Source organism: Equus przewalskii, chromosome 1, assembly GCF_037783145.1.
Source record: "Equus przewalskii isolate Varuska chromosome 1, EquPr2, whole genome shotgun sequence".
In the NCBI taxonomy this organism is placed as follows: Eukaryota; Metazoa; Chordata; class Mammalia; order Perissodactyla; family Equidae; genus Equus; species Equus przewalskii.
The window spans coordinates 117,066,767-117,079,565 of NC_091831.1; the positions used below are offsets into that span (position 1 = coordinate 117,066,767).

At 39.8% G+C, this 12,799-nt stretch overlaps 1 protein-coding gene across 3 annotated transcripts in view; it reads right to left on the bottom strand.

Annotated features, from left to right (window-relative positions):
- ETFA (electron transfer flavoprotein subunit alpha) overlaps nucleotides 1–11,983 on the bottom strand; it is a 99,996-nt gene extending 88,013 nt beyond the window's left edge. Inside the window, exons 1-2 of one of the 3 annotated variants that reach the window (XM_070574177.1) lie at nucleotides 11,639–11,983; nucleotides 187–333 (exon numbers count right to left, since the gene is read on the bottom strand). In XM_070574177.1, coding sequence (XP_070430278.1) covers nucleotides 187–333; nucleotides 11,639–11,677 — 186 coding nt within the window. In that variant the 5' untranslated portion in view covers nucleotides 11,678–11,983. The remainder of the gene's footprint in view (nucleotides 1–186; nucleotides 334–11,638) is intronic. The other 2 variants (XM_070574186.1, XM_070574197.1) reach the window with 2 other exon arrangements.
- Nucleotides 11,984–12,799: the final 816 nt, after the last annotated feature.

A 12,799-nucleotide genomic window follows, 5' to 3' on the forward strand; every position in this document is an offset into this window, starting at 1 on the left:
ACAAAATGCTTAGTGAGCAAACCTTTTAGCTCCTTTTTCACACTTAGTAATGGTTGTGATATTGGCCATTTAATGAGGATTAGAGCCCAGTCTGGGCTAAAGTCCTCAGTATAATTCTCTGTCGCATCGTTCCCGGTCTCTTGATAGAGATTGTATTTGCTATGGCTGACCTTAAAAATTTCTCACCTTGTCACATTTGGTTCCAGCTACTAAGCAGGACACCTCACCTCCGAGATGTCTGGCTGCAGTGATGGTATTTAATGTAATAGGTGCTAGGGTATTATTTGCATGTTCAGCTATTACCAGGGTACTCTGAAATCGTAGCAATGAGGCCTAAAAAGAGGGGAAAAAAAAGGGAAAAGAACGTTGTCACACAAGTAGGGTTTTTTTTACTCTAATTGTTAAGCACATGTGCTTTAAAGAAAACTATACATAATACTCAGTTCTATAAATGTATTTATAAAATATTTGTTCACTAGCAAAAATTGAGTTATTTGTATCTATCACTCTATTACTATTTTTCCCTAACATGAAACATGCAAATTAGTGTTTTACTGTTAGAAAAAATTTTTAATTATTTCAAAAAAAACCTTCCCACTAATCTATGTTCAATTAGAAACTGCCAAATATATGTACATTTAAAATCCTTAGAACATATTAACCGTCAAACTAAGAATCAAACTATTACCAATTACATTCACCTGCAGCAATACTGCTAAAGAGTACAGTATATCCAGAAATAACGGATCTGAAATCAGTTACTAGAGTTGATTTTATTGCTCCAGGCAAAATGCATTCAATACCAAAATAACAGATAATGTAAATCCGTCTTTGAAAATACAACCTACACACCTACCTACCTCCTACACTACCAGTTCATCCCTAACCTTCTCCTCAGCCCTCTAAACGTCCTCTATCCTTGATGAACTCAATCACAGAGCCGGGGATCAGAGACTCTAGCGTAAGCCTCCCTGGAGTAGAAATGCTTCCTGAGCCACACCAACCTGAGGGTGGGAAGAGGAAGAGAGGAAGAGATGAGCACAGCAGGACATGCCAGAGGAAGGAATCACTGCACTGCGTATCAATAGATGACATTTTTTGTCTTTTTCCTCCCTTTTTGTTTAGTTGAAGCAAGGAAAGGGGAGAAAATGAGACTTTTGTTGTTGTCAAATCAAGTACCTGTCTGTATATCTTTTTCTTTTTTACAATAAAAAATTGCCTTCTTACACAAGCTGGTTTAAATTAACATTAGAAATCTTAATGCGTATCTTAAGATGCTTTTCTAATGAAAAATTCCTAGAAGTGTTAGATCAAGAGGTAGGCACACTTTTAAGGCTTTTTAACACTGACTGACACAAACCATTCTCCATAAAAGTTATAGCAATTCACAACAATTCACAATCCTTGGGATGGAATGAAAGTTTTTAGAAGACAAATACCATACCTGTTCTTTTTTTTTTTTTTTGAGGAAGATTAGCCCCGAGCTAACATCTGCTGCCACTCCTCTTTTTGCTGAGGAAGACTGGCCATAAGCTAACATCTGTGCCCATCTTCCTCTACTTTATATGTGGGACGCCTACCACAGCGTGGCTTGACAAGCCATGCATAGGTCCACACCTGGGATCTAAGCCGGCGAACCCTGGCCGCCAAAGCAGAATGTGTGAACTTAACCGCTACGCCACCAGGCCGGCCCCGTACCTGTTCATTTTTTTATCCCCAGAGTCTAACACAAATATATATCTGTAGAATTACATGGTGGGGGCCGGCCTGGTGATGCAGCGGTCAAGTGCCCTTCTCAGAGGCCCAGGGTTCACCAGTTCGGATCCCAGGTGCGGACATGGCATCACTTGGCAAGCCATGCTGTGGCAGGCGTCCCACGTATAAAAAAAAGTGGAGGAAGATGGGCATGGATGTTAGCTCAGGACCAGTCTTCCTCAGCAAAAACAGGAGGATTGGCAGTAGTTAGCTCAGGGCTAATCTTCCTCAAAAAAAAAAAGAAAAAAAAGAATTACATGGTACTTTTTCTTTTTTAACCAGAAGAGCATAATATCTCGTAAAGAACTTTGTAATTAGGACTCAATGGAACAATTTATGATTTAAATCACATTTCACAAGAATTGCCAGTAACAAACTATTTATTACCAATAAATATCAGACTTCATATTTCTGATGTTTCACACATCGTTTACCATAAAAATTAGGAGATTTCCATCACCATTTGAAGAATAAATCCAAGATTTGGTGGCAGAAAGCCCATATTTGCTGTAAATTATAGTTCTATCATAAGATAATTTAGGTAGTTCTCCTAAGGAATCATCAAGTTTTCTAGAACTTCCAGAGGGACACTGTATATTCTTTTCAAAAGACAGTTCACTGTTCAAAGTTAGATTTATGAGGGTAAACAAAAGAAAATATGTAAGAACACACTCAGTCCATCTGTCTGATCAATCTTTACTAAGCATAAAAGCATTTTTTAATACTAAGTTTCCTTCTAACTCAACGTTCTACCTTCTATTTCTTAGACACTACCTAAAGAGAAGCTCCATCATCTAAACAGTTATGGGGCTTAATTCAGCAATAATAGCTGTGTGTAGCCTAGAGCAGGAGAAATTGGTCTGTGACCTTCAAGATGTTACTCCTCAACCTACAGCCCAGTTTCTTCATCTGTGATTTGAGAGAAACAAACTAGATCAGATGTTTTCAAACTACACTCCACAAAAAGCTAAGGTTTTCAGGGAGGCAGCTAAGGAATGAACCACCACAAAGGATAAAGTAGGAACCAGGCAGGTAGGGCTGCCAGAACGGCCCATAGCTTTGCTTTAACCAAATTAACCAAACTAACATTTACAGAGCACTGTACTAAGCATATATAGAAAAAACACCTTATTTAAAACTCATAAAACTTCTATGATGTAGGTACTATTATTACCCTGACTTTACAGATGAGGACACTGGAGCTTAGAAGCTACATAGCTAGGAAGTAGAGCCATGTTAAAAGTCCAAGTAGTCAGATTTCAGAAATTGGGTTTTTTAATTACCAGCTCACATCAAAGCACCATCATTTTTAGCTGTTGTATATATGGGTCATTCCTATAAGATTTCACTTAGCAAATATTCTCCTGATTTTTTAAAAAACAGCCCTGGTCAAAAAGAAACAAAAAAAGGTGACATCAAAGGCCTCTTCCAGCTCTAAAAATTCTATAACACTAAAATCCTATCTTAAGTAACAGAGAGGCATAGAATATCATTAAAGATTCAAAAAGTACAGGTCCATTACTGAAAAGGTTTTTAAACAAAAGTCATTTTATTATCTTATGACCCACTGCATTGGTATACTTTAGGGCCCTCTTTTTTATGGGGAAAAAAGGAGCCCAATTCTTAAACATTTAAAAATAACTATTGAAATAATAAGATAACTGCCCAGAAAGAAATCTCAGTCTCTTCAAAACAACGCTACTTAAATTAAAATTAATTAACGCAGACTGCTGCCACCATAACTCTTGGTCGTCACCTTTATCTGGACCCTCAAAACTGCCTGGCAATGTTACTACGATATCCTTGTTGGCACTCACTTACTCTCCATAGCAACTATTTCAATTATCTCCTTCTGATGTTTCTCAAACTGCCAACACAATCTGCTCCCTGCTCTCAGAAGAGAGCCTTACTTCCTACTTCAAAATGAAAACTGAAGCCATCAGAATGAACCTCCTTTCCCTTCCTGATATCCAACACAGAAATTTCTGCCCCTGCCTATCACAGTGGAAGTTGCTGCAGGTCCTTCCTCCTGGATCTGATCCCTTCATCCTCTCTTTTTCTTTTTCTGAGGAAGATTAGCCCTGCGCTAACATCTGCTGCCAATCCTCCTCTTTTTGCTGAGGAAGACTGGCCCTGAGCTCGCATCCATGCCCATCTTACTCTACTTTATACATGGGACGACTACCACAGCACGGTGTGCCAAGAGGTGCCATGTCCTCACCCGGGATCCAAACCGGCGAACCCCGGGCTGCCGAAGTGGAATGTGCCCAGTTAACTGCTGTGTCACCAAGCTGGCGCCCCTCCTTCATCCTTTCAAATCTAGTCAGACTTCTTTCTGTAATCTCCTCTAAGTAATGTCTCCAACCCCTCCCTTTTCCCAGGCTTCCTCCCATCAACATTTTCACAAGTATGAGGCTCTCCCAACTTTAAAGGACCCCAAAATTAAAAACCCACTACTCCACCTTCCACTCCAGCTTTCTAATTCCTCATCTCCCACTCATGCCTCAACTACTTGCATTCTGGCTTCTGCTCTCACCAAAATTACCAAGAGATACTTTTCAGGCTTTACCTTGCCTTTATTATAGCACTTATCCACACTTGACTATATTCACCTGATTAACTTGTCTTCCCCACTTGATTTTGATTACAGGGGCCATATCTGATTTTCTTACCACTATAACCCTAGCCTCTACTTCAGTGTCTAGCACAGAGTATACATCCAGTAAATAAACTGAGCATTCTCTTTAAAAACCTCTTCATCAAAAGAATGAGATGACAAGCAACAGACTGGGAGAAAATATTTGCAAAAAACATCTTTCTGATAAAGGACTGTTACCTGAAATATGCAAAGAACTCTTAAAACTCAACAACAAGAAGTGAACAAATTGGGCCCGGCCTGGTGGCACAGCAGTTAAGTGTGCACGTTCTGCTTTGGCAGCGCAGGGATCGCTGGTTCAGATCCCGGGTGTGGACATGGCATTGCTTGGCAAGCCATGCTGTGGCAGGCGACCCACATATAAAGTGGAAGAGGATGGGCACGGATGTTAACTCTGGGCCAGCCTTCCTCAGCAAAAAGAGGCAGACTGGTGGCAAATGTCAGCTCAGGGCTGGTCTTCCTCAAAAAAAAAAGAAAAAGAAAAAGAAAAAGAAATGAACGAATTGATTTAGAAATGGGCTAAAGATCTGAACAGATACCTCACTAAAGAAGATATATAGATGGTAAATAAACACATGTAAAGATGCTAAATATCATATGTCACTAGGGAACTGCAAATTAAAACAAGAATGAGATACCACTACAACCTTTAGAATGGTGAAAATCCAAAACACTGACAACACCAAATGTTGGTGAGGATGTGGAGCAGTAGAAACTCTGGTGGAAATTCAAAATGATATAGCCACTTTGGAAGACAGTTTGGCACTTTCTCACAAAATTAAATATCTCTTGCCATACGATCCAGCAGTCGTGCTCCTTAACATTTACCCAAATAAGTTGAAAACTCATTTTATGAGTTTATGTCCACACAAAAACCTGCCCACAGATGTCTACAGCACCTTTATTCATAATTGCCAAAACTTAGTAGCAACCAAAGTGTCCTTCAGCAGATGAATGAATAAACTGTGGTACTTTCAGCAAATGGAATATTATTCAGTGCTAAAAAAAATTTAAAAAAGAGCTATCAGGCCATGAAAAGGCATGGAGGAAACTTAAATGCATATTACTAAGTGAAAAGATAGTCTGAAAAGGCTACATACTGTATGGTTCCCCCAAATGACATGCTGGAAAGGCAAAGCTATGCAGACAATAAAAAGATCAGTAGTTGCCGGCCAGGGTTGGGGGGGAGGGCAGGGATGAATAGACAGAACACAGAGGATTTTAGGGCAGTATGATACTACAACGGTGGATACACATCACTGTACATTTGTCAAAATCCACAGAATGTGTAACACCAAGAGTGAACCCTAATGTAAACTATGAACCTTGGGTGCTAATGATGTGTCAAGGTAGGTTCATCAATTGTAACAAATGTACCACTCTAGTGGAAGCTATTGATAGTGAAGGAGGCTGCGTGGGTAGGAGGCAAGGAGGATATGGGAACACTCTATACTTTCTGCTCAATTTTGCTGTGAATCTAAAACTGCTCCAGAAAATAAAGTCTATCTTTTTTTTAATCTTGTTGCTTTAAAAACATCCTTTTAGTACTTCTACTTTATACACTGAACTATAAAAAGCTATTTTAAGACTCTAGATCAGCCATTCTCCAATGTTGCTCATCTGAGGCACAGAAAATGATGTAAATGACTGTTTTCTTAATTCTCCCAAGAATGAACACAGCTAGGACCATTCTAGACACACAGGTTAGAAGTTAATTCATTACATTCAGTGGATGCTTTAAGATTATAAAAGCTTGTTTCCACCTTACACTTACCTCTTCCTTTGGTGTGTGTGGGTGTGCAATATGTTTATTGGGAAGTACTCTTGGGAACAACATCCATGAGGCATCAAGGAAACAGGACTGGGCAGTGGAAGAAGTTGAACTGCAAAACTGCAATGCAGTCACAACAAAGATCTCAGCTGATCCCACAAGGAGCCCTGGAGCTAGGATGGCCCTTCAGAGTGGTGCAGAATTGAAGCAAGGGGGATGTAAATCTTGCTTTTCACACTGTGTCATTACTCCAGGACTATCTTTTCTTAATTTCCAGGGTCCTTTCAGCTTGATCCACCTTACCTTAGACAGATTCACATGGACTTTTAGTTTTGTTTTTTTTTAATAATCAAATGTGACTGATGCTTTCTCTTGTTTCTAATTCAACTCTAGAAATAATGCCACATTAAAAAAGCAAGATATGTATCTAATAACACATACAATATGAACAGAATTAAAACAATGATAAACAGATGATTTAAGACACACAAAACTCAAAAACGAAGTGACATTTTCATCTAAAGAAAATCCTTCACCCTTACTATTACTTCATCACCCAATAACAATAGTTGCAGAGCACCTTAGTTTTTACAAAGTAATTTCACACCTATCTTTTCAGAGTTTTTCTAGGCCCCTAACTAGATTAATCCTCTCCCTCATTACATTTCCCCAAAAAGTCTATACACTTTTCTGTTACAATGATTACACTTAAAATAACATGTTCAATGTCTGTCTTCCCCAGTCTATTCATACCACGTGGGAAGGGATTAGGTGTGTCTTGTTCTCCACTGTGAGCTCAGCACCTACATTTGTGCCTGGCACATAGCTGGCATTCAATGAATGTTTAGCACATAAATGAAAAGCTTCCCTCAAAGGATCAAAAACTAAAAAGCAACTGTTTCTATCTCATTGATAATTATCTAAGCACTTACATGTGTACCCCCCAAGAACAGTACAAAAACTTGTTAAATTACTAAGACAGATACCTCATCATGCTTTTAGGGAACTTATCTAGACTACTGACTAGACTTATGTCCAAATAGTAAAATGTGAAGTTTTCTTTCACCTACCAGCCACATACGCTTATTAAGTTGATTGACCTTTATGAGATGGTGTACTTCTTGAGGGCCGAGTTGGAAGGGGTTATCATCTTCTCTCCACCCTTTCAGAGCCAAATTTCTTGAAAATAATGCCTGTACACTCCACTTTATTGCCTCACCTCTCTCTTTCTCCCTTACTCACAGCAAAACGGCTTTCACTTCCACTACAACACTGAACCCAATCTCGTCAAAGTCACCAATAACCTTGTTACAGCTAAGTCCAATGAACATACTTTGGTCCTTCTCTTATTCAACCTTAACAGTTTTGACACTGATTTTGAACTAAGGAGTTCCTGCTGTGACTTTAACTCTATGTCCATGTAGTAAACTACCACAGATGTTAGGGGGGAAAAAAACAGCTGGACTCCAACTCCCTACTTTATCCTTACAAACCAGTTTAAAACCTAAAGTAGTAAGAATAATTTTCACCTACTTCTCCCAACCATCTTTGAAAGCTAAGTGGGGTAAGTGTAAGGGAGGGGAAGTGTGAGGGTCTCTAACCCTTTCTTTTGAGGGTCTTTGCTTCTTAACTCCAAAATAAAAAAGCAGGAATAAGCTATAAAATCTTTCCAAGTTCTACTGAAACAGATAAATAACACACAAAGTCACCTATCCCTATTTTAACATACATTTTGCAATAATAAAATGTGTATTACATTTCTGTACTTAAATAACCGACTTTAACCTCTTTAGTAATATGGTGGCTTTTAATCATGTCTGGAAATGTCATATAACATTGATTACAATATTAAAAACAGTCGATCTACTTCACTTTAAAAACAGAGAAGACCCTTAGCAGACACATCGGTAGGCAGCACAATTTTATGGAATTCACCTTATGCAATAAATCTTTTAGAACCACATGGAAATTGGCTGTCTTCTTTCAAAAGAAATTAAAATTTACATGCAAATTACAGAGTTCACTCTCATTCATCAATGCTAGACTATGGACTCTGAAAAATGTCGTGTTCTTTCATACCAGTTTCACAGCTTCTGAATCATGATGGATATGCCTTCCTGTCTGGCAATGAACACAGGAACACTTGAGCAATCTTGAAAAGTATTGCTTTACTCTCCACATAAAATATTTCTTTGGTATCTTATTAGTCAACAAATCAATTTCAAATGCAAATGAATAAAATGCTAATAAATCAGATTAATATCCCCACAAGAATGCTAACCAACTGCAAATGACTACCTATTGTCCTCTTAGCGTGTTCTCTAGCTCTTTATTGTAGATGTAAAATACCACTTCATTAACAGACGGCATTGAGAAGGCCCCAAAGATGAAGGATTTTGCTCAAGGGCATAAATCAATCAAAACTGGAAATGGAACTTAAGATACCAAATGCAAGTCATTTAACTAACATTCTAACAGTTTAAGGTATCTCTTTTTTTTCTCATTAATTGCAGTAAAAGACATATCATAAAATTTACCATCTTAACCATTTTTAAGTGTACAGTTTAGTAGTGTTAGCTATATTCAGTGTTGTGTTAACAGTTTAAGGTAATCTTTTAAATCTTTTAATAGATTAATCCATTATTAAAAATATGGTTTTGTGAAAATCTATCTTCCTAAATTTACTCATGGTTAGCTACAGAACAATTTTTTAAAATTTCAAGAGTGGAGATTTTAGATAAGCTATTCTGACTTTATGAGATCACAAATATAAGTAAACAGGAGCCAGACTGAAGGGACTCCCATTTTAGAAATACGGGACAACTTGAGCATCAAAAAATTTAAGAGTAGTAATGGATTATAACCCACTAAATAAAATAACGATCCATGACTCCATAAATAAAAACATAAATAAGCAAGAAGATAATGTTCTTCCTTATAACAGAAACAGAATGCTAATAAAAGCAGAAGGGATGATAGAATTAGAAAAATCACTATTTTACATCACACTAACCATTTCTCAGGCAAGAATCATCAACAGATGTTAAGACTAGTGGGTGAAAATTTGATGAGAAACAGGAGAGTTACATAATCTCAAGGTATCTCCCCACAAATTAGTTAAAAATCACAAAGGGAGGAGTAGTAACTTGATAGTGGAGAAACCAGATGAACAACACTTTAGCCAAGTAATTAAAGTTACCACCACCAACAATGGGATAAACCAACACTATGAGCCTCCTTATATGATGCGCTGAGAACACAGTATCACTCCTGTGATACTCCTGCCAAAAATACATAACCTGAATCTAATCATGAGGAAAAACAGCAGACAAACCTAAATTGGGGGACAGTCAACAAAATAGAAGGCCCGTACTCTTCAAAAATGTCAATGCCATCAAAGCCAAAGAAAGGCTGAGGAACTTTTTGAACCAAGACTAAATAGACATGAAAACTAAATACAAGGCATGATCCTGGACTATCCTAGGCCACAACAAGAAAAACTGCTATGATATTAATAAGACAATTGGCAATATTTGAATAATGTCTGTAGATTAGATAATAGTATTATATCATTGTTAAACTTGCTGATTTTGCCAATTATATCGCGGTTATGAAAGGTAAACCTCCTTGTTCTTAGAAAATACAATGAATTATTTAGGAGTAAACGTCATGTCTGCAACATATTCTCAAATGGTTAAAAAAAATAATAATACGTATATAGGAAGAGACATAAAGCAAATGTCCCAAACTGTTAACAGCTGGTGAAATTCAGCAAAGTGTTGTGAGATTTCTTCATATTATTCTTGAAACTTTTCTGTAAGTTTGAAATTTCAAAACTTAAAAAAGTTAAATAGGTACGTGTATTTATGTATCCATTTTAGAAGCGTTCCTGCCATTTTCTTATACACTTGAAATTCAAATCTCTCAAACGTTCTTAATGACTTTAGAGCAGCCACTCTACTTAGCTTGACTTCAAATTTTAAAAATAAATCAAGGTCAAAGTCTTTGGCAAACCACAGTAAAGATTTGGAAATACTGTCTATGTATACTGGAGAAACTGTGTTCATAATAACTATTTAAGCTAATCATTCCACTTTTTTCTGTTAGCTCTACAAAATAACTGAGTCCTAAATTCTCCCCACCCCAATTATTTCACTTACGCCATACTTCTAACCTGTCCACAAAACTTCCTTCCAATTACTGCACAGAGAAGTATTTTTCTGCTAGTCTGGCTTTGATACCTAGAATTTTTCCAAATACATGACTTTAACTTGTTTCTGTCTAGATCTTCTGAGGAAAATAATCTCATGGGGAAAGAATAAACACTGACCTGAAAGATGTGAGTGTGAACTTTTTTGGGGGGCAGGATTTTTTAATGGAACAAGGAACACAGAAGAAAACGTCCTACAGGCATCTAGAAAGATTGCCACCTATATCTCAGGGCGAAAATCCCAGTGGTGGATGGGAAAATATGCACGCACAAAAAAATTGCAAAAACATTACAAACCACTAGGAAAGTTTCTCACCCAAGTTTACAAGCAGTCTGCTCACTTAACCTAACTGTAAATTAGAAAATCTACAAAATCCACAATATAAACTGTTATTGACTTGTAATCGGTCAATCTCCAAATATTGTTGTCCCATAGTATTAAGACAAAAACATATTTTCTACCAGTCTTTCTCACAATAGAAGAGAGAAACGTGGTAAACTTATGATTTATCACTAACGAAAGCATCAAAAACTTACTACTACCAACACATCCCTGGCTATTTAACCAACAATCTGCTGATTTAAAAGCAAGTCAGCATGCAGTACAAAAAGACGACTGCCTTTCAAAATTGGCTAAAGCTGTCAAACCGGATGACACACTTCATACAATCACCTAACTGAGCACTGCCCCATTAGCCAGAGCAGAGCAAGTTTCCATAACCACACCGCCCTTTACACCCAGCCCATGACTGAGAGCATTCGAGCAGCCACAACGCTCCCAGTGAATATGTTTAACTCTTCCAGAAAAGTCGGCTTCCACGCTGAATTCAGGTTTAAAACTCGTTCCAAGAGGGTATTCCAGAAGCGACATTTTCCTCCCTCAGGTAAAGATTTCCCTGGGGCGTAGCTGCTCGCTCCCTGCCAAGCGCGAAAAGTAAACCCGGAGGGTTGGAGAGGAGCTGGGGAGACGGCAGAGAGGAGGACAGGCAGTGGAAGCGCAGGGTCCTTACTCTGGGTCACCCTGACCCCCGACCTCTGACCTCGCTCCCCAGCTGGCGGCCTGGAAGGAGTCAAGGGCAGGCCCCAGAACTTTGGCCCGGGCCCGAGGCCAGCCGGAGTCTGCCTTCGCGAGGACCAGTCAGGTCTGTGGGTCTGTGGGAGACGGTGACCTTCGCGAAGACACTCACAGGGACGACAGGTTGAGGCTGGACCGTAGCCGAGTTCGGCCCTCCCCGCCTCTACTCACCGCCAGCCGGAGCTGCCCAGGAGCCGCCACTCGGAACATGGTCTCTGCTCCCTCCCGCCTCGCAGCACCTTCGGCTTCACAACACCCCTGAGCCGGACCAAGCTGCGCCGCCTGCGCCAGTCACAGTAACGCTCGCGAGACACGAGAACGAGAGCTGATGGCCCAGGCGAGGAGAGCGAGCTCACGGTTCCTGCCTGGCCATTGGATGGTCGCGCAGCCAATGAGGACAGCGGAAAGTTAAGGGCTGGACTGGGAAGTGGGGCCAAGGTGAGGCCGTTCTCTAGGAGGTCTCCGGGGAAGCCAGGTGCAGGAATGCTGGGGCAAAGCAGGCGAGCTGCTGGTGACAGTGCCCTAGGCCGCCTCCCAGCCCCACAGTGGGCAACGTTGTTAGAGTGAACGTTCCCACTGAGCTGCTAACGTCGCTATTGCCAGCTCTTTGGATGAAGTCCACCCCTCTCACTCCAGTTGTTCTTTTGCTCACTCTTTTATTCACAGACCTCAACGCTACATCTGCAATGTGCTAAACACGTTTTCCAGATCAAGGAAATATAATAAAAGGATGTATAAGATGTTGACTTCACCAGACTGGAGGAAACATACAAGTAAACATATCATTGCTATGATATGGAGGGATTCGCTGAATTGGTGATATTTGAGCTGGGTTCCGGTAGAAGGAACCACATGGGCACCAACAGGTAAGGAACATGACAGGAAGGTTCAAGGAAAAGGGGTAGGACCCTGTGTGCTGCCTGCAGAAGGAGGCAGAATGGCTGGAGATGCAGCTGCAACAGCTTATTGGGAATCCCCATTCTACCTATCCCCACACAGTCCCACTAACACCCTGTCTTCAATCTCATTGACTAACAAATCTCTCCTGACTTTTGGATCCACATATCCACCTGCCTGCTGGGTATCTCCTCAGGATGTCCCTCAATACCTCAAACCCATATGTCCACAACTGACAGCATTCTCTTCTAGATTTAATTCTCCTCCTGTTTTGCCTTTCTCAGGGAACACTTTCCATCTCCAGGCAGCTGCTCAAGCCAGAAACCTGAGGTCATACTTGACTCCTTTCTCTCCTTTATTGCCTGTCACTAAGTTTTAGCCATTCCGCTCCTGAAACAGCTCCTAAATCCACTTAGGACTCTCTTCTACCCCGCT